We start from the raw sequence: 21315 nt of genomic DNA, 5'->3' as shown, positions 1-21315 counted from the left end.
AAAAATATCAGCTGTCTAGCTTCAATAGATTTTTTGAGGAAAAGTTCCTTTATGTGAGATACAATTTCAACATGTCAAGATAAGCAATTCTGTGTCCCCTTAAGTTAACATACCTCTTATGTTGTACAGCCTTACTACAGAATTACTTTATCACCCAGAATTCTCCTAAGTGGGTTTGTGGTGTTCACTCACACATCAGTAGAGTTCAAATTAAATGTTATTTTTTTTAAGTTAATTGCTGATGGTGTAATATTTATGTGGACTGAAGAATGAGAAAAAAAAAGGCAATGACTCGTTTTAAAGAGTTCCCATAGTAATCTAGAACATTAGTTGCCACATAGCTATGCAATTTAACAAATGAATTGCGTTTTAGCCTTTTATGAGTATTCATTTATTCCTGACACAACAGTCAATAATACTTATTCTTATGTATATTCTGGAGAACTGTTTTCATATTTCAATTGTTATATATATATATATATATATATATATATATTTTTTGCGACCTGATATTTGAGGCTTGGAAGAAACTGTGTTTTGTCTGTCACTCGCTTCTAGTCTCATGCTGATTAGTAAATATTTAAGGCTTGAAATATACTGTCTTCTTCGTGATTGGCTGCTACTCTCGTTTCGAATAATGTAGGAGTGAGGCTCCCACTACGAAGTCCTCTGGATGGCTGTGAAATGGCATTTCCTCCATTTCTGATGTAACAGTTATCCCGCTGTGACTCGGGCCCCATTGCCTCGTTTGTTTAAACAGGTTGTACCACGTGAAGGTGAGGCTGAGAGATGGGTAGGAGAGGCTATGTAAGACGCTTCACTACCCCTTACAACCCAGGAGACATCTTACTACAAAAGGGCGATGATAAGTTAATCCTACCACAGGCGGTATTGAAATTTATGGTGAGTGACATTTTCAGTTTATCTTTTTCTAATGTTGACACAGATCTTTAGGTCTATAAACAAATTGAATATTCCATACTAAGTAGGCCAACGGCGTGGCTCAGTCGGTTAAAGCGCTTGCCTGCCAGTCCGAAGTTGCGCTGGAACATGGGTTCGATCCACGCTTGGGCTGATTACCTGATTGGGTTTTCTCCGAGGTTTTCTCCAACCGTAAGGTGAATGCCACGTGATCTATAGCGAATCCTCGGCCTCATCTCGCCAAATACCATCTCGCTATCACCAATCTCGACGCTAAATAATCTCGTAGTTGATACAGTGTCGTTAAATAACCAACTAAAAAAAAATTCCATACTAAGTGGGTCTGTAACACGTTGAATGCTGGTCAGAAACGAAAAAGAATGAAGTGTTTCGTAGTGTTTGTCCAGTATTTTCAGACAAATGAATCAGAGCAGTTAGAGAACTACTGTACTACCAAAACTTCTGTGGCTTTGGCCTAGAAAATCGAGCGCTAGTGCAGTACTTATCGCCAACCAGATGGGGCATAGGAGAGCCAAGCTATTTGGAACTGGAGTACGATTCTCATGACTGTCAATTACTGTGTTGCCACATCTGATGAAATAATCATTATGGATGGTGAAAACTATGTTATGTCGACCACTAATTGAGAGTAGATGACAACACTGGAGACACAGTAGAAAAATTCAACAAGCTTTTTTAAATATGTTAAATCTATCTTCATTTTTAAAGTTAATCTGTACGAATTATACCTTTGTGATTGAAACGTCACAGTTTTATGTTGCTCTTTTCTGCCTTTTTTAATATAAATGCCTAATTTACAAAATAAATGCTTTTTTTTTGCCTTTATTTGATTAGTTATCTATTATTTATTAATTTATTATTTTTTTAATTGGTTATTTAATGGCGCTGTATCAACTACGAGGTTATTTAGCGTCGATTAATTTATTATTAATAATTGCCTGCAGGTATATTTTAATTTATTTCTATAACCGCTACAATGAAAGTGATTTCTTGTATATTATTGTCTTTCAGTTCATATTCTCTTTGCAACAATGAGTGCTACCCTGAAAAATGTTTAACAGTAAGCGTTGTAATTATCGCTTGTGTTTATTTGACAAGGCAACAATGAGTGCGGGTCTGTTATTTTTAACGATTATTTTTCTTTCAGTTTTCATTGCGACATTGTTGTAGCTAGCTAAATATTTCATATCGCAACATATCAATACAACCAAACACGAAAATGCACTTTCCAAGGCTATTGGGAACAAGATTTCTTTGCTTCCAATAGTAATAGCAATATCTAGTCGAAAATCTCAATTTGCATTCGACTTACGTAAGGCTTTTCTTACTGCCGAAATCTCTTTGTGGAAAGTGCAAGATTGTGGGTCTAATGCAAGGCTTTTGTAATTGCCTTTTATTGCGTATTTTAGTTTTTTATGATGCCTTTTTGCCTGTCTATTTTAATGATTCATAATGCCTAAACTTCCGGTCTCTGCTGATAATGAAGAGTTGGGACTTAGTGGCTGGGTGTAAGGTCGGCCAGATGATGTAAGTTGATCTACAGTAGTGGTTTGCATATTTTCCGCGTTGTCAGAAGTTTTGGCGCATCGGTATGTTACTATAAACGAAAGACGTGTTCACCATTTTGACCCTGAAACAAAATAACCATTAAAACACTGAAAGCATTCCCTTGTATGCCACAACATTTCTGAGTGCAAATATTAGCTCGAAATGTTGTGGCTTTAATTTTTTCGAATTCAGAAGATATTAGCTAGTTGATTTCTTGGAACATGATGTAGGCCTAAACATGGATCCTCAATAATATTCTGAGCGACCTTAAGAAAGATTCTGTCTAGATGTTCATCTGTGAGAGTTTGGTCGTGTGTGGTGGCTGAAAGCATGCTGTTTGCCGGCAGAGTCGGATATTCATAACCACTTAAATCAATTGCATGCGAGGAAATGCTCTGTATTATTTTGCGTTGTATGGGAGGGGAGGCCATTAGGTCATATCCTGATATTTGTCTTAAGCAGTGCCCAAGAGAAACCATGCAAAACCAAGGGCAGTATGAGTTGTTGTACTGACGAAAAGCCAATTAGCTTGTATCATGATACAACATAGTGATATTATTAGAAGAATCCGATTCAAAGTGCATTACTGATGCCTTGCTGGGGGGTCGTCGTATTGTATGTTGTACGGGACCTTGGATTCACTTTGCTATCATTAATTCACATATCATCATTCATACCATAGCCCGGGTTCTGTTCACACTGCGGCGTCCTGTACTTGTACAAGAGTGAGGTCGTTCAACTACTCAGTCATTCACAGAATAGGAGTGGTAAGCACAATATGCCTCAGACTGCAATGCAAACATTCAGATCTCTCCTCCGTACAAGAAAAAAAAAAGTATCAGACTGTAATTAGCTACCTAAATTTGAAATTATGTTGTTTTCGTGGATTTAACTTTTGTAATAGACCTATTTCCTAAATACAGACTCTGATGTGAATTATTCAGTGTCCAAATTTTATTTATCTATGAATCAAATATAGTACTGCATTAACATAATAGGCCTATGTTAACCCCGATATGACTGTTGGACTTTTTTTTAAATTCACTTTTTTTATATATTTAATTCCCACACTGGCCAGATGTACACTATTATTAGTCTAAGTAGACTTTTTCCTTTTAGTGTAATGACGGTTTTCAAATTTAAATTTCTGCTTTTTATTAAGTAGAGGATACTATTGCACCATGCTAGAGCATGGGCAAGTCTCAGCTAGTCGTTAATGTAAGTAACGCCCAGATGTTTTGCTGACATTTTCTACTCGCTCTGTGATCATTGTATCTCTAATTTTGGGTGAAAAACATGTGAAAATTTTCCTCCTGTATGTTAAAACTATAGCTTGGGTTTTAGTACGCCATACATATAATTTAATTCATTTACATAGCCAGGGTACCAGGTCATTCACCTGTCTTTGTAATTTAATGGCGGCTAAGCAGGATGGGTTTTTAGTAGGGCCTACATTTAATATAATTTGCCATTTACATAGCCAGGGTACCAGTTCATTCACCTGTCTTTGTAATTTAATGGCGGCTAAGCAGGCTTGGGCTTTTAGTAGGGCCTACATTTAATATAATTCGCCATTTACATAGCTAGGGTACCAGTTCATTCACCTGTCTTTGTAATTTAATGGCGGCTAAGCAGGCTTGGGCTTTTAATAGGGCCTTCATTTAATATAATTCGCCATTTACATAGCTAGGGTACCAGTTCATTCACCTGTCTTTGTAATTTAATGGCGCTAAGTAGGCTTGGGCTTTTAGTAGGGCCTACATTTAATATAATTCGCCATTTACATAGCTAGGGTGCCAGTTCATTCACCTGTCTTTGTAATTTAATGGCGGTTAAGCAGGCTTGGGCTTTTAGTAGGGCCTACATTTAACATAATTCGCCATTTACATAGCTAGGGTACCAGTTCATTCACCTGTCTTTGTAATATATGCGTACTAGGGACTTAAATTATGACACCAGGTCGAGTAATCAGAAAACTGTCCAACCAAGCTGTTGTGATCCCCGTTAAATAGCAGGTCATTTATATGAAATTAACAAAGTATAGAACCTAGAACGCTGGGAGGTTGCCTTTTGGCATATCATTGTTTACGTGTTTCTTTCTGGAAGAATAAGTATAGTTAATTTTTACCTGTAATGTACGGGATGGTCGCTTCACTGGTTACATACAAGATGATATCTCTTCAGGGCAGGACCACGTAGACAACAAGGTTAGCGCAAGTACAATAACCATATAAGGCAGCAGTCAAGACAAAGACAATGTACAATCACTTATTCTGTCGCACAGCCACTGAACCACTTACGAATATAAAATAAAAACAGAATAGAACGTCTAATAATCTAGAAGCTTTTATATGGCACATCGAAAGTTCGTGAAACCTCTTCAGAACCAATATAAACCACACGTCACCAACAGCGTACCCACGCAACAGGAAGATGCAGCGTCATCGCGCGATTCATGCGTCCTTGGACGAGGTGGCGAAAAAGTCCGAAGTGTAACGGGATTAGACGATTCTTACAAGGAATCTTGGGAACTGAGAGATGGAGGAAATGAGTACGGTATTCATTCTTCTATGGCCGATGGTAAGATATGCCTACCCCATCGAATCAAATTAAACGAGATTAAGGGAGAACATCAAAAGTACGCGAGCGCACGTCATTGCAGAAGAATTTGGGTCTGCGGGAAGAATCTATGTAATTTCTAATCTGGTTGGCCACTTCTGTTACTCCGTATTTCCCTGTTCAATTCAAGGGACCTAAAGAAAGTTTAGAAATTACAAAGCCACAAATTGTCGTAATGTAATATGTACCATATGAGCGGGAAAGATTTATCCGTAACTGCTTAACAATGGCAGGTCAGGATGGCCTAAGATGTTGACTGAGTCGAGTGTATGGTTAGAGACATACAGATGTTCCAGAAGTTCCTCTTCCCCTTTATATTGTGGAAATCCGTTGTTTCAACAGTACCGGTATCTGTATGTCGAGACAGGTAACCACCATTTATTCCAAGGGATCTGTGTGCACACCATTATTTTCATGCCATAGTATTATTCGTCTTCAGGAGCGGTGTAAAATTTTGCGCAACATTGCCGGGACGTCTTTACCGGCACCTCTGAAATGGCCACTCCAAAGTTCCGATCTGAGATCCCTTGATAATCCGTCATGGGGACACATCAAATAGAAAGTCACCCAGAATCGTTATCAGACAACTGAGGAACTCAAAGACGCTGTTCGGAATGCATTTGCTTCCATCACTTCAGCAATGCTGCGCAAAATTTCACACTGCTCCTGGAGGCGAATAATACTGTGCCATGAAAATAACGGTGTACGCATAAATCCGCTGGAGTAAATGGTGGTTACCTGTCTCATGATACAAATCCTGTTGAAAGGATACTTCGCACGGATTTCTACAATATAAAGGAGGGTAATGGGCTTTTGGAACACTGTATATTACACCGCAATTCTCGATGGGCAAGCGAACCGAGCCATTGGAGTTATATATGATTTATCACAGGGCGATTACTTATTCAACAGCACTACTGTTTCGTCAGATAATAAAGGAGAAAAATACACGTAACTACGTATGTGAGATATGACGACGCATTGATAAGAATTGCGAGATGTGTTAGCACATTGGAATGTATGAAAGATTAGGTACCGGTCGGTACCTTGCGTGTGACGGAATAAAAAGAAATTGTGTAAAAATCCTGTTTCGTAAATTTTAAAATCCTCTGCATTGTGATGATAGTTAAGGCAAAATTTGGACACTAATGAGTAAATTTTCCCTTCGGAAATATGACCATGCCTGACACATCATTTCATCACCACATCGCATTTTTCCATTGGCAATGGCTGCTTTATTCCCATTTTTATTTTTCACTTCTTCTGCTACTCCTACTACAGCGGACTCTGGCGGCAGGTTTCGCAATTCCTACCAATATGGCGTGGTTAAGATGTGTTTTTGTGTCTGTCATGTATTTTATAACGATTCTACCGATTATTTATGCAATAGTGTTGAACTTATGTGACATAGTAATGAAAGAAGATCATTTGCTTTCATTTTACGTGAGTTTGAATACGGGTTCACTAGTTCGTAACTGTATTTCACCCTGAAAGATGTCAGGAAATCACATTTTATAAAATAATATGTGGCACTTTTTCATGCATTATGTCACGTATGTTCAAGAGTACTGCATAATAAATGACAAAAATCATGACAGAATACATATTTACCATATATTTTGTCACGCCATTTTGATACGAGTTGCGCAATCTAGCGCAATTAACGCTTCTGAAATCATAACCTATAAGCAGAAGCGGTACCTACTGTTTCACAATAGTCAGTGATGATTTTATATAAATGTGACTGCGAGGAATGATATTTTATCACCGGAATGAATCGATGACGCCTACTTCTGATCCTCAATTCGTCTCTTTTTAGACAATGTGTTTTGTGTAGTTTTAGTGGCGGTAGTTTTGCTGGAGCTATTCGTTTTTATTGAAATATGGGAAACAAATTTCTCGCAGGTTGAAATTCTTCTACCTTTTTCATTATAAACTTAGAAGCTTCTAACTTTATTCTTTTTCTATTCCCTTGAGTAGATTTTTTTGTGTATTCATTTAATTTAGCAGCATGTAGTGTGGCCAGATGAAAAACTCCAGTGACGAAGCAGTGCTTCCACGACAGATACGAGTGTACAGAAATCGTTGCTCACAATTGTAAGGCCTTTCTCCAGTGTTACGAAGAGCAATGATGTACTGTATAGTAATATTATTTCCCACCGTGACAAAAGAGCTCCAAGATGAACTCTGCCTATTAAGTTACTGCAAGAAACTCCGAATAGTGTCAGAATAGAATATTTGTAGACTTGCAGTGTCGCCAGAGCAAGCTGCTGTACTTCTTGTTCTGTAAATTGCTGCTGAGGCTAGATTGGCAGTTATGTGTCTTACGTTATATTACCGGTTGTTCTTTATGGTTGTGAAACTTGGACTCTCACTTTGAGACAGGAACAGAGATTAAGGGTGTTTGAGAATAAGGTGCTTAGGAAAATATTTGGGGCTAAGAGGGATGAAGTTACAGGAGAATGGAGAAAGTTACACAACACAGAACTGCACACATTATATTCTTCACCTGACATAATTAGGAACATTAAATCCAGACGTTTGAGATGGGCAGGGCATGTAGCACGTATGGGCGAATCCAGAAATGCGTATAGAGTGTTAGTTGGGAGGCCGGAGGGAAAAAGACCTTTAGGGAGGCCGAGACGTAGATGGGAAGATAATATTAAAAAGGATTTGAGGAAGGTGGGATATGATGGTAGGGACTGGATTAATCTTGCTCAGGATAGGGACCAATGGCGGGCTTATGTGAGGGCGGCAATGAACCTCCGGGTTCCTTAAAAGCCACTAAGTAAGTAAGTAAGTGTCTTAAGTTAATGTGTGTGATGTTGGATGTTTGGGGTTTTGTGGTTTACAGTGGGTTGTATAATTGATGGTTAGTGTCTGTTGACTTAGAAATTGGGGGAAAAAGTTAAATTTGATTGTGAGAATTTTTTTTAGTAGGTTATTTTACGACGCTTTATCAACAGCTTAGGTTATTTAGCGTCTGAATGAGATGAAGGTGATAATGCCGGTGAAATGAGTCCAGGGTCCAGCACCGAAAGTTACCCAGCATTTGCTCATCTTGGGTTGAAGGAAAACCCCGCAAAAAACCTCACCAAGGTAACTTGCCCCGACCGGGAATCGAACCCGGGCCACCTGGTTTCGCTGCCAGACGCACTGACCGTTACTTCACAGGTGTGGACGAATATGAGATGTACCTTTGATTGTATTCAGTAGGTATGTGGGAGTTGTATTGCCGCAAAGTTTCTTTATAGTGTAATTCTTCAAAATATACCAGGATTCTCACTTCTGTTTTGGCTTAGGATAGAGGCTAGCCTCTATCGGCGTCTTGTCGTGTATTTCTCTTGCATTACTTACCTATTTCTTGTTCCAGTTGTCAGTAAAATCGACTATTGTATCCAGTACGTATATTCATGCTATCGAATCTTCCATTGTTATCAAAATTTATAAAAAGAGTTAATCTCCAGGAAAGAAAATAAAAAGAATATAAATTTTTTCCAGCATCAATTGAATAGCTTTTGGGCATGTTTAGAAGAAAAGGTTCTTATATCACAACAGAATTCTCAGTGTCTCTCATTAATTTTCTGAAAATGCTGTTGAATATCTCAGTGCCTGGGTTATTCATTTAGAAGATAAGATATCTACGAACTGTATTTATATTACTGGATTCTTCTCTAGAAAGAGACAAATTTAAAGGACAGTATAGTATTTTTCTTCAAATGTAGATGGACTTAATCTTGGATGAAGATAACTTATTTGACAAAATTTCTTGCTTGAAGAAATATGTGACTTTAGAGAAAATGACAAAGTAGAATGAAGAAAAATCACTCTTTGCTCAAAATGGAGTGGGATCTTTATTTATTTTTTTTCTTCAATGAACATGATGTGGGCATTCCAAAAATCCAGAATGAGTTTAGAAACTTTTCATGCAATGCTTGCTATCTTAACCAACCTGAATATATTATGATTTGTCGGGAATTTTCTGAAAAATTTGGATCTAGGGAAGACTATGCTTAATTCACTCTTCTCTTGATCTCCAGAGAAGAAGGTGCCGGTGCAGGTGTTACGTGCTGTCTCTTCTCACTTTATAGATCTCTTGGATATGGAACAACAAGTTTTGACGGTGAAATCATTGCAATAAATGAATGTCTCAGGAATCTTCAATGCCACATCAATAAATTTAGGAATGCAGTTATATTGTCAGACTCCAAAGCAGCTATTCTATCAATCGTCTCTAAACACACACCTTCATCTCAAACAGCAGAAATAACTAAAATGCTCTCTCAATTAATATCACTCAATAAAAGAATTGTATTCCAATGGATACCATCCCATTGTGGAATCCTGGGAAACGAAAATGCGGATGCTTTAGCAAAGAAGGGCAGCACTGCTACTTACAGACCTGTTACTAAATCTATGTATTACTCTGTGAAAAGATTTATTAAATCTACACACTTAGACTTCAACAAACAAAATTTGAAACACAATCCCAAGGGAAAAAATGTAACTCTCTGCATCAAAATCCACAGTTACTTCCCGATTTACCACGAAAATCGTCTGTAGCTGCGTTTAGATTGGCAACAGGCCATGATTGTTTGGCCAAACACCTGCATAGAATTGGAATATATCAGTCCCCTAACTGCCCATTGTGCAACTCAAACCAAGAAATGGATTCGGAACACCTCAAAATCTGTGCTTCAGTGGCTGACCATGACAATATCTTTGAAAAATATTGGAGTGCAAGAGGTCAAATGACTTTATTGTCAAACGCCTGGTATTAGAAAACAACAACAACAAAAACAAAGTAGTTTAGTCTGTAAATATTATTTCAATTCTTTAAATTGTGTAAACCAATATAAGTGAACGGCAATCTTAGAACTAATGTTAAATCTGTCCCCAAAAATTGTAAAAAAAAAAAAAAAAAAAAAAAAATGTGGTAACCTTACTCTAGGGACCAAGTCGGAGCAGTATAACTCTTCCATTAAAAATGGAGGAAATGGCTTTTCAGCATGCGACCTACCATAGCATACATAAGCATCCCCTAAGTGGTGAAGAGGGATTGGTCAGTGAAGTTTTCTGACAATCCTCCGGGATAGATCATATGGACCAACTAACCAATGGCAGATGTGATCCTCCAAACAGTTTGGGGGTTGCGTGTAGTTAATATAACTGCCATAAAATAATATATATCACTTTTCAATACCTTTATGCATGATGTCAAGAGAAGTAAACAGTCCCCCATTCGGATCTCAAGGCACGAACTACTTCTTCTGACTTCAAGCGGAACAAAGACAGTGACATCAAGATTCTACAATGGTCTTTCCTTAATTAGTAAAAGTGTATCACCAATAATGACTTCGCACGTACAAGTTGCAATACCGGTGATCGTTGTTTCACTGTGCTGGACCATCTTGATCTCTGTGCCATATTGCTCTAGTCTATATGGGAATGAATGTATCATTCAAAATATCATCAGCAATCAGTAGACTGAGAACGTAATTCGTATTGGGACTGGATCGGGTTGATTATATGATTCATTTTTTCCGAAGTTTTTTCCACTGTAAGGCGGATGTCAGGTAATTCATGTCAAATCCTCAACCTCATTTCGCCAAATACAATCTTCTTATGATTAAATCCATAACCAAGTACGTGATAATAACTCCATTAAATAACTAGGGGGAAAAAAAACTCCTGGCTGACTGGACTCTTGTCCGTGGCTATGCTTGGACATTGGCTTCAACCCCACTTGATTTGATATGGAGGCATGCTTCTTCTGGGTTTCCCTGAACTGTTGGGCAAATATCAGGTATTCATATGGCTGATTCCCTGACTCATACCGATATATTATTATTATAATTAAGTAATCTCGAAATGTACAATTTTCTTGCTGCTGACTTCATAATGTTTCAATAGTTAAATGTCTTTTAAAAAAGTCTGTCAGATTTTCGCTATAAGTATTTTAAAATCTTTTCCCAAATTGTCAAAGAATTGCAATTTTGTACATCCTAATGTTGTTTCTGACTTTTCTTTAGTAACTATTCCAATCAATATGTCAGGCTCTCATGATATGTCCAATCTATTTAATTAGGGTAACTACAGAGGTGTGAAAATTATTAGAATAGTCTTAATTATAAAGGTTTTTTAATAGTTCCTTCACAAATATTAATTGAATTGATGAATATTGGTATATATTACTGTAATGATGTAGGATATATTTACTACTAACAATGCCGGAAAGCATTGTTGTACATTGGTATTTTTCTTATTTTACAATTGTTATGGGAATTCAGAAATTATTATATTATGTTGGCGGGATTGGAAACATAAAAAATTATATGCATAAAACAGATGTATACGTTCATTTGAACCTTCACAACAATGTAAACGCAGAGAACAATTTGTTTAAAGCATTTCTTAATTAATTTTTGATGTTTCCAATTCCGCCAACATAACATAATAACTTCTGAATTCCCATAACAATTGTAAAATAAGAAAAATACCAATGTACAACAATGCTTTCCGGCATTGTTAGTAGTAAATATATCCTACATCATTATAGTAATATTATATACCAATATTCATCAATTCAATGAATATTTGTGAAGGAACTATTAAAAAACCTTTAAAATTAAGATTATTCTAATAATTTTCACACCTCTATAGAATGAACTGGAGACAAATCCAGATGCAATTAAATTTACTAAATTATATGTTCAAAATGTGCTCCATTGTTGGCTAGACATTAATAGCACAGTCTAGTATATACAGTCACGAAACTCAATACGTAGTAAATATGCATCCATAGATAGTTGCTAACCACTAGGGTCACTAATATCGCCTCATTACAGACAATGCCAAATAGTACCTGCACAGTCTATTGTTCCTAGCACCCTCACAACTCAAGCTTCGTGACTGTATATACTAGACTGTGGTAATACAGCCTATTTCGGAACTTCTCTACATAGCATTGCCATAGTATTAGAATAATATATAAATAGTAACGCAAAACCAAACTTCGGCTTTTATTATTTTCTATCCTGCTATAAATTATTAAAGAATAGGTTTATAATGCACAACTATAATATTCCTTAATACTAGTTTGTGTTACTACCTGAATTTAACAATAGTCTTTACAGTTTTATTCTCTTCAGCTCTAATGAACAATAACAACACATCCAGGTTGCCAGGCGACGATAGATGCGAGAAGAAATGAATGAGAAGTATGAACAATTGAATAGGCCTACTCTTTGAGATTTAAGTATAACAATATAGGCACAGTCTAATAGTCACGAAGCTCAATACATAGGGAATATGCATCTGCAGATAGTTGCTAACCACTAGGATCGCTACTATCGCCTTATCACAAACAATGCAAAATAGTACCGGCACAGGTTTTTGTTCCTAGTATTCTCGTCACCTCGAGCTTCGTGACTGTATATACTAGACTCTGATATAGGAGTGTCATTTGAAATTTCAAAGGCGGGAATGAGGACGAAAGCTAAAATTCAATTAACACTGGTTTTAAACTTCCCTGTCAGTATCTAAATTGACGTGTGTTCTGTTTAAATTAAATTTTACTGAAATAACTGGGAAGTTTTGAAATGAAAGCCAGGTATACTTGGGGGGGGGGGGGCATCTCTCCCGTATTTTCTGGAAACTCTCATATTTGAGCTAATATTTTTGTATCCTCCTGGCTCCTGTATTGGTGTCCTAATTCTCCTCTATATCAATCATGATCGCTAATTTTTATATATATAATCTAATAATATCCGCAAATATATTTAGATATAAACCGACATTAATATCGAAAGTTAGTTTGGTAGGTACCAATATTAATAAAATTCAATTCCGGTGATCCTGTAATCTTCAGGCAACTGTATGCACATGTTTGTAAAGAGATTTTGTTTTCAGTTTGCATAGTAGGTGGTTTGTTAAGTATACCTCTTCATAGAACATCTCGTTATTCATCATCTTTTACAATATCCACCTCACGACAATGAAATTCCCTGTCACAAAGTATTAGGGGCTGCAAGACAATAAACACCTTTAAAAACAGCTTAAAATATAACCTTGTTAGCATTTCACTCCAATCATACTGACAAACTATCACTGTCTACATTGTTACTCCTTCCTGTAGACATGCATCCTGATAGTGCTGTATTTTCAAAATTGTCTCATAATAATCTCTTTCTAACATCATTTCAAATATATTAACATTCTATGTATTTTAGCTTAATTCTGCTACATAGTTTGTATTTCAGTGTTTAATTAATAGTTCATAGTATTTTGTTGTTTAATTCGTAAATAACTCTTGTATACATGCAACTCTCATCTAAATCAAATTGTTGAATTCTTTGTAAGTTGATACATATGTATGTATACTTTTTGCTGGTTGAGTGGAAGAGAAGTCCTCACGGCCTTAACTCTGCCACTAAAATAAATCAGTATTATTATTATTGTTATTATAATTATAAAGTTAAAGTTATGTTTTATTTAACGATGCTCCCAACTGCAGAGGTTATATCAGCGTCGCCGGATGTGCCGGAATTTTGTCCCGCAGGAGTTCTTTTACATGCCAGTAAATCTACTGACATGAGCCTGACGCATTTAAGCACACTTAAATGCCATCGACCTAGCCCGGGATCGAACCCGCAACCTTGGGCATAGAAGGCCAGCGCTATACCAACTTGCCAACCAGGTTGACTATAAAGTTAAATGTTCTGTAGCATCTTTACTAATATAAGTTAAAACTGATAAACATGCATATTTTTTAATTATTGTACTCCGTATTGCAATCTAGATCATATTTGTATTATATTTAATCGGTAGTTTTATAAACCACTCCAAAAAATTTGCTAAAATTTATCGACCATGTCTCCCCTATTTTTGTGTTCAGAAGTTGGTTACCCTAGGTACACTACTGTATGTGTAATGTACAGTAAGAATAATGAGAATGAGGATTATTGTGATGAAGATGTGAAAAAGACAGAATAGGATGGTGATGATTATAAAGAGAAGGTTGGATTAAGAACTGAATAAGAATAAATTAAAACTCTTACAAAACATACATTATTAATTATTTATTTCATTATTACTCTCACTAACATTGACTGCTTAATTATCAATTCTTAATTACTAACGTACATGATCTGCAGCTTCCATACATTATTCACGTTTCCTGGAACCATAGACAATGACTGTATGGGATTGAAGGGGCTAGTTATGGCTGTACAAGACTACCAGAAACTGCTGAAAGAGTCGATGGTGCTATCAATGATATTAGAAACGGGAGTTCCTACTCATCTGGCAATATCTGCATCCATAGGTTGGCAGATCATATTAATATAGAGTAACAATATTCACACGCGCGCGCACGCACTCTCTCTCTCTCTATAACACACACACACACACACACACACACACACACACACACACACACACACACACACACACACACACACACACACACACACACACACACACACACACACACACACACACACACACACACACACACACACACACACACACACACACACACACACACACACACACACACACACACACACACACACACACACACACACACACACACACACACACACACACACACACACACACACACACACACACACACACACACACACACACACACACACACACACACACACACACACACACACACACACACACACACACACACACACACACACACACACACACACACACACACACACACACACACACACACACACACACACACACACACACACACACACACACACACACACACACACACACACACACACACACACACACACACACACACACACACACACACACACACACACACACACACACACACACACACACACACACACACACACACACACACACACACACACACACACACACACACACACACACACACACACACACACACACACACACACACACACACACACACACACACACACACACACACACACACACACACACACACACACACACACACACACACACACACACACACACACACACACACACACACACACACACACACACACACACACACACACACACACACACACACACACACACACACACACACACACACACACACACACACACACACACACACACACACACACACACACACACACACACACACACACACACACACACACACACACACACACACACACACACACACACACACACACACACACACACACACACACACACACACACACACACACACACACACACACACACACACACACACACACACACACACACACACACACACACACACACACACACACACACACACACACACACACACACACACACACACACACACACACACACACACACACACACACACACACACACACACACACACACACACACACACACACACACACACACACACACACACACACACACACACACACACACACACACACACACACACACACACACACACACACACACACACACACACACACACACACACACACACACACACACACACACACACACACACACACACACACACACACACACACACACACACACACACACACACACACACACACACACACACACACACACACACACACACACACACACACACACACACACACACACACACACACACACACACACACACACACACACACACACACACACACACACACACACACACAAAGCAAAACACTGTTTCTGAGAAGAATGTTAATAACAAATGTGTCACTAAAATATTTTTTACAGCCTTGATAAATAAAATTTAAAAAGAATCTAATTAACAAGTCCTTATAAAAATTAAGTAAAATGTTAATAACAAATCTTCAGAAACAACTGAAAGCTATTAACGTACATAGTTACTAACATATTATCAACACGTAAATCACTGAATTAATTACCATATTTACTCGCATATATCTCGCACCCATTTCTGAGTGTGAAATTACAGAGAAAAAAAAAAATTCCCGCATATATCCTACATTAATTTCTTGGCAGGCAGACATATCATAAGTACGATAGTTTTAAGTTTAAAATTCCTGTGTGAGCGGCAATGGGAGGTGGGATGTGAAAGCAATTACAACTCTGCCAACACCCCCCCCCCCCCCCACCAACCCACTAGACTTTGAAATTTTCTGTTATAGTGCGCCTCAGAACTTGGCAGCAGTGACAATGAATAAGATGAGGACATCAGTCATCATATTAGATCTGTTACTTGTATGCAAATATAAGAATAAATAAGCATAATGCGTCTTAAATGCTTTGTTATCCAACGAAATTTTTCCCACACAAAAATCCTCCCATATAACACGCATCCGAATTTTTCCTCGTATTTTCGGTAAAAAAAAAAGTTCTGGTTATATGCGAGTAAATACAGTAAATAACATTTCAGAAGTGCGAAAAGACATGAAATATGAATACACCGAACGGATTTTGGCAGAAAACTAATCCCCGAATATAAAGTTATTAACATCCTTTGATATAGATTGCCTTCAGAGTGATCGCAATTTTTTTTTTATTAGGCCTATCAAAGTTAGCAACAATGTTATTAACATGGTAATGAAAAAGTAACAAAACTGATGTTCTCAACATTTCTAGTAGCTTTTAAAAACACTACTAACAAACGTTTTCAATAAATGATGACGACAGAATTGATTAACATTTTGCAGGCCTATGTATATTCAAAATTTGTGAATAACATTGTTAGTAACATATGCTATTCCAGTGTAAAGTTAGCTTTAGAAACAAACACTTTCAACTCTTCCCACCATGCCTGCTGTTTAATGCTCAATTCACGTGACAGAAACATATACAAATTTCAATTCAATCTTTGAATCCAGTATGCATGTTCTAATTATCAGTCCAATTCTTTTTTGTCAATTTCTTACTCAGCAATCATTCTGTACACCGAGTTGTGACAATATCCGGGGGCGGCAAACTCGTATAGTAAACAAAGCAGTTGGTATGCGAGTACTCATTCAACAGCAACTGTAGCGGGAGAAACTGAGCGCTGCAATATTGTTAACAAGTAACACAGCACATTGTTTGATATGTTATTAAAAAAACCCTTATTATTCAAATGATCTAGTGCCATCCACATCGACAGAAATAACTGCTAACAGTGGCAAGAGTGGAAAGTGTTAAAGGTAAGTGCCAGAGGTCTGGTAAATTATCTGTATCATGCAACAGGTTCATTACCTAACTGATGTAAGTGTGTTACAAAAATACACAAACGAAATTTTCAAGAAAAGTGGAAATCAACATTTCCTATTTATACATAATAAAAAATGCATATGTTGTTTATTGTAAATAATGCAGGAAAGCTTACTCTAACAAACTGATAACATATTCTAGAAAATATGACTTGACATTTTATGAATGTCGATTTCAAAAGCTCTAAGAAAGCTCTTGAGAAGTTCCTGTTCATGAAACAGCTGATTGGCACAGAATGTCTTGGAGCAGTAGCTAATCTAAATTCAGAAGTGACTGTGTCTGCCCAGATTTCTAATGCAAAAGATGAAAGAATATAGGGTGACTATATGGAAAATATATTATCTTTGCAGTATGTTCCTCACCCGGTAATGTCTAACCCATCGAAACAGGTAATTTTTAACTATTATTTCATAAATTATTATTTAGATTTATGTTTCTATACCAAAATTTAGTGGCAGAGTTTGCAATCAAGATACTCAAATGTTATTTTCATTTATGTTGTGAATTTTCATTTATCTTATTCGTTTTCTTTAATTGAGTTTGCATAATAATGCAATGAAGTTCAACAAAACGCTATTAAATTACATGGATTGAATAATGTTCGGCTTTACTGTGAAAGAAGTCCATTTGGTACTCGTATCATCCAAGTTCAGCAGAGGTTGGAAGATTACTGACGCCTGTGCCTGTAACATGTTCATACGTGATATTATTTCACATCTCTTCATTCCCAGGCAACAGCTGCACTGAAGAAGAGGAAAAACATGAAGCAAATGCTCTCAAGTGGACAGCTGATGGCGACTGCAGAGATGATAACGGTACTCAATGCAAAAGAGTGCAGCTGGGAACTTCTCGTCTCGTATGCTCACATGGATCTAAGCAAACAGAAAACAGGTTGGTGGTAATTTGTATTTACTAACAGATGGCCAAGCTTTCTTATTGCTTCTTGACAACAGATGCAATACACAGGAGAAATGGGCCCAACAGAAATATTTGGACACACACAAATGCCTTGCTCCATCTAGTCTTCATACATAACCAGCTAGTGGTCGAGGATTGGTAAATATACTGGTTGCCGCAGACCACCTGAACTCCCATTTCAAGATAGAGTAAAGCGAGTTTTATCAAACATTCCAAAAAATTTTTATAAGTGAATTGTAAAGGTTTTATGTGGACACCCTGTATTAATGCATTTATTGAAATACTCTTGCATTTATTTTGTTCAGGATGTTGTCAATTACAATGCTACGGAATTTTGTAATTTCTTCTGTGCTGTGATATTTGTGGCCTGAAAGAAATAATTTGTTCTTCACGATAGATTTGTGGATTTATCTATTTGGTGAATATGTCAGTACTTTCTGCACTTATTTTTTTTTTTGTAGTTTTGGTTATCTTCGTGTGTTAGTACTCCCAAATTAGCAAGATATAATCTAGCCTATGTCTTGTTATTCATGTACCGTAGCGTGTATCCAGTAATGCGCACCTCACTGAGATTCACCGAGCTACTGAATGAATTTTTTGTAGTATATTTTGTTATCTATTATATTTAAGCAATGCATACTCTCTCTTTCGCAAGGCAGTCTTAAGGGGAAACTGAATTGAATTTTGGGTGAATGTTTTTAATTATTTTTAATTTTCCAATATATTATTAATTGGTTTTTCCTCTTTAAAATGGCATATGACCATACTCTTGTTGTATCCAATCTTAATTTTTCCATTTTCTGAGGTGTATACAAGTTTCAATTTTAACGCTCATTCTGAATAAATTTACGAATTTTGGACAGAAAATTAGGTACCGGTATTTTAAATTTCCCAAACTATTCTTTGATTTTTCTTCTTTAAAATACAGTAGTACCTGATAGCATTTATATGATTATACTAGCCCAAACTATTATTTGAATTTTATGTCTTTAAAATGGTATATCACATATTATTATACTAAAATTATAATTTGGGCCACCTGAATTTTACATTTTCTAGTTTGGAAAATTCAGGTGGCCCAAATTTTGTTTCTGGGTACGTACATAGGTTAAGTCTTATATGAACGCTTATTTTCCGTAAGTTTAGTTTTTCCAACAGAACGAATCTTTTCTCAGCTTCTATTTAATTTAGAAGGCTGAAATTTTCAGGAATTATTTGGATGCTATAAATATGTATTGGAAAAACTTTGAAAATATTGGGGGGGGGGGGGATAAAAAAACTCTAAGGAAGGAAATAAATTAAACAAAAACTATTGTTTTAGCATAAAGTCAAGTGTATTAATGAGCTGCAAAAATATCAGCTGTTCCTTATGTGAGATACAAATTTCAACGTGTCAAGATAAGCAATTCTGTGTCCCCTTAAGTTAACATACCTCTTATGTTGTACAGCCTTATTACAGAATTACTTTATCACCCAGAATTCTCCTAAGTGGGTTTGTGGTGTTCACTCACACATCAGTAGAGTTCAAATTAATGTTATTTTTTTAAGTTAATTGCTGATGGTGTAATATTTATATGCACTGAAGAATGAGAAAAAAAAAAGGCAATGACTCGTTTTAAAGAGTTCCCATAGTAATCTAGAACATTAGTTGCCAAATAGCTATGCAATTTAACAAATGAATTCTGTTTTAGCCTTTTATGAGTATTCATTTATTCCTCTGACACATTAACAGTCCAAATACTTATTCTTATGTATCTTCTGGAGAATTGTTTTCATATTTCAATTGTTATATATATATATATATATATTTTTTTTTTTTTTTTTGCGACCTGATGTTTGAGGCTTGGAAGAAACTGTGTTTTGTCTGTCACTCGCTTCTAGTCTCGTGCTAAATAGTAAATATTTAAGGCTTGAAAGATACTGTCTTCTTCGTGATTGGCTGCTACCCTCGTTTCGAATAATGTAGTGGTGAGGCTCCCACTACGAAGTCCTCTGGATGGCTGTAAAATGGCATTTCCTCCATTTCTGATGTAACAGTTATCCCGCTGTGACTCGGGCCCCATTGCCTCGTTTGTTTAAACAGGTTGTACCACGTGAAGGTGAGGCTGAGAGTTGGGTAGGAGAGGCTATGTAAGACGCTTCACTACCCCTTACAACCCAAGTGACAACTCACTAATAAGGGGGAGGCACTGTTAAGCTTTAAGCACGCAGTGGATTTTATCAACAGTATTATTTTGTTTTCTCCTACTGAAAAAAAAAAAAAAAATTGGACGTATGTATCTACGAGGCGCGTCCAGAAAGTAAGTTTTCCGTTTAGAGAAATAAAACACAATTTCATGGAAAGACTTATTGGAACAGATACATACACCTGTGGAGTAACGGTTATCGCGTCTGGCAGCGAAACCAGGTGGCCCGGGTTCGAATCTCGGTCGGGACAAGTTACCTGGTTGAGACTCTTTCCGGGTTTTCCTTCAACCCAATTTGGGCAAATGCTGGGTAACTTTCAGTGCTGGACCTCGGACTCATTTCACCGGCATTATCACCTTCACTTCATTCAGACGCTTATTAACCTGAGATGTTGATACAGCATCGTAAAATAACCTACTTAAATAAATAAAAAAAATACATTAATTGTTGAGCTCTTTATCAACATATTCCCCAATGGAATTCACACATTTGTCATATCGTGGTATGAACTTTTGTATCCCTGCGTCATAGAAGTCTGCCGCCTGGGATGGGAACCAGCGTGTGACAGCCATCTGCACTTCTCTGTCATTGTGACAATGCTGACCAGACAGGAATTTCTTAAGGTGTAAGAAACGATGGTAGGGTAATCGCTGGGAGCGAGGTCTGGGCTGTAGGGTGGCTGTTGAAACAGCTCCCAGCACAATTCCTGCAGACGATCTGTATACCGAGCCGTATGTGCTGAGCGTTATTGTGCAGCAAGACAACACCGGTACTTAGCACCCCGCGCAGCTTGTCGTGGTGACAGAGAAGTGCAGATGGCTGTCACACACTGGTTCTGATCCCAGGCGGCAGACTTCTACG

The 21315-nt window shown here is 37.2% G+C and overlaps 1 protein-coding gene across 5 annotated transcripts in view; it reads left to right on the top strand.

Moving 5' to 3' along the window:
* Positions 1-21315, top strand: part of LOC138714626 (uncharacterized) — a 79597-nt gene that overhangs the window by 30134 nt on the left and 28148 nt on the right. For 3 of the 5 annotated variants that reach the window (XM_069846669.1, XM_069846661.1, XM_069846679.1), the window contains one exon: positions 18081-18240. In XM_069846669.1, coding sequence (XP_069702770.1) covers positions 18081-18240 — 160 coding nt within the window. Of the gene's footprint in view, positions 1-760; positions 904-18080; positions 18241-21315 lie in introns of all 5 variants that reach the window. The other 2 variants (XR_011336054.1, XM_069846688.1) reach the window with 1 other exon arrangement.

This window comes from Periplaneta americana, chromosome 2 (genome assembly GCF_040183065.1).
Source record: "Periplaneta americana isolate PAMFEO1 chromosome 2, P.americana_PAMFEO1_priV1, whole genome shotgun sequence".
Lineage (NCBI taxonomy): Eukaryota > Metazoa > Arthropoda > Insecta > Blattodea > Blattidae > Periplaneta > Periplaneta americana.
Note: the sequence above shows the minus strand (reverse complement) of the source record. Positions and strands in the feature narration are given on the sequence as shown.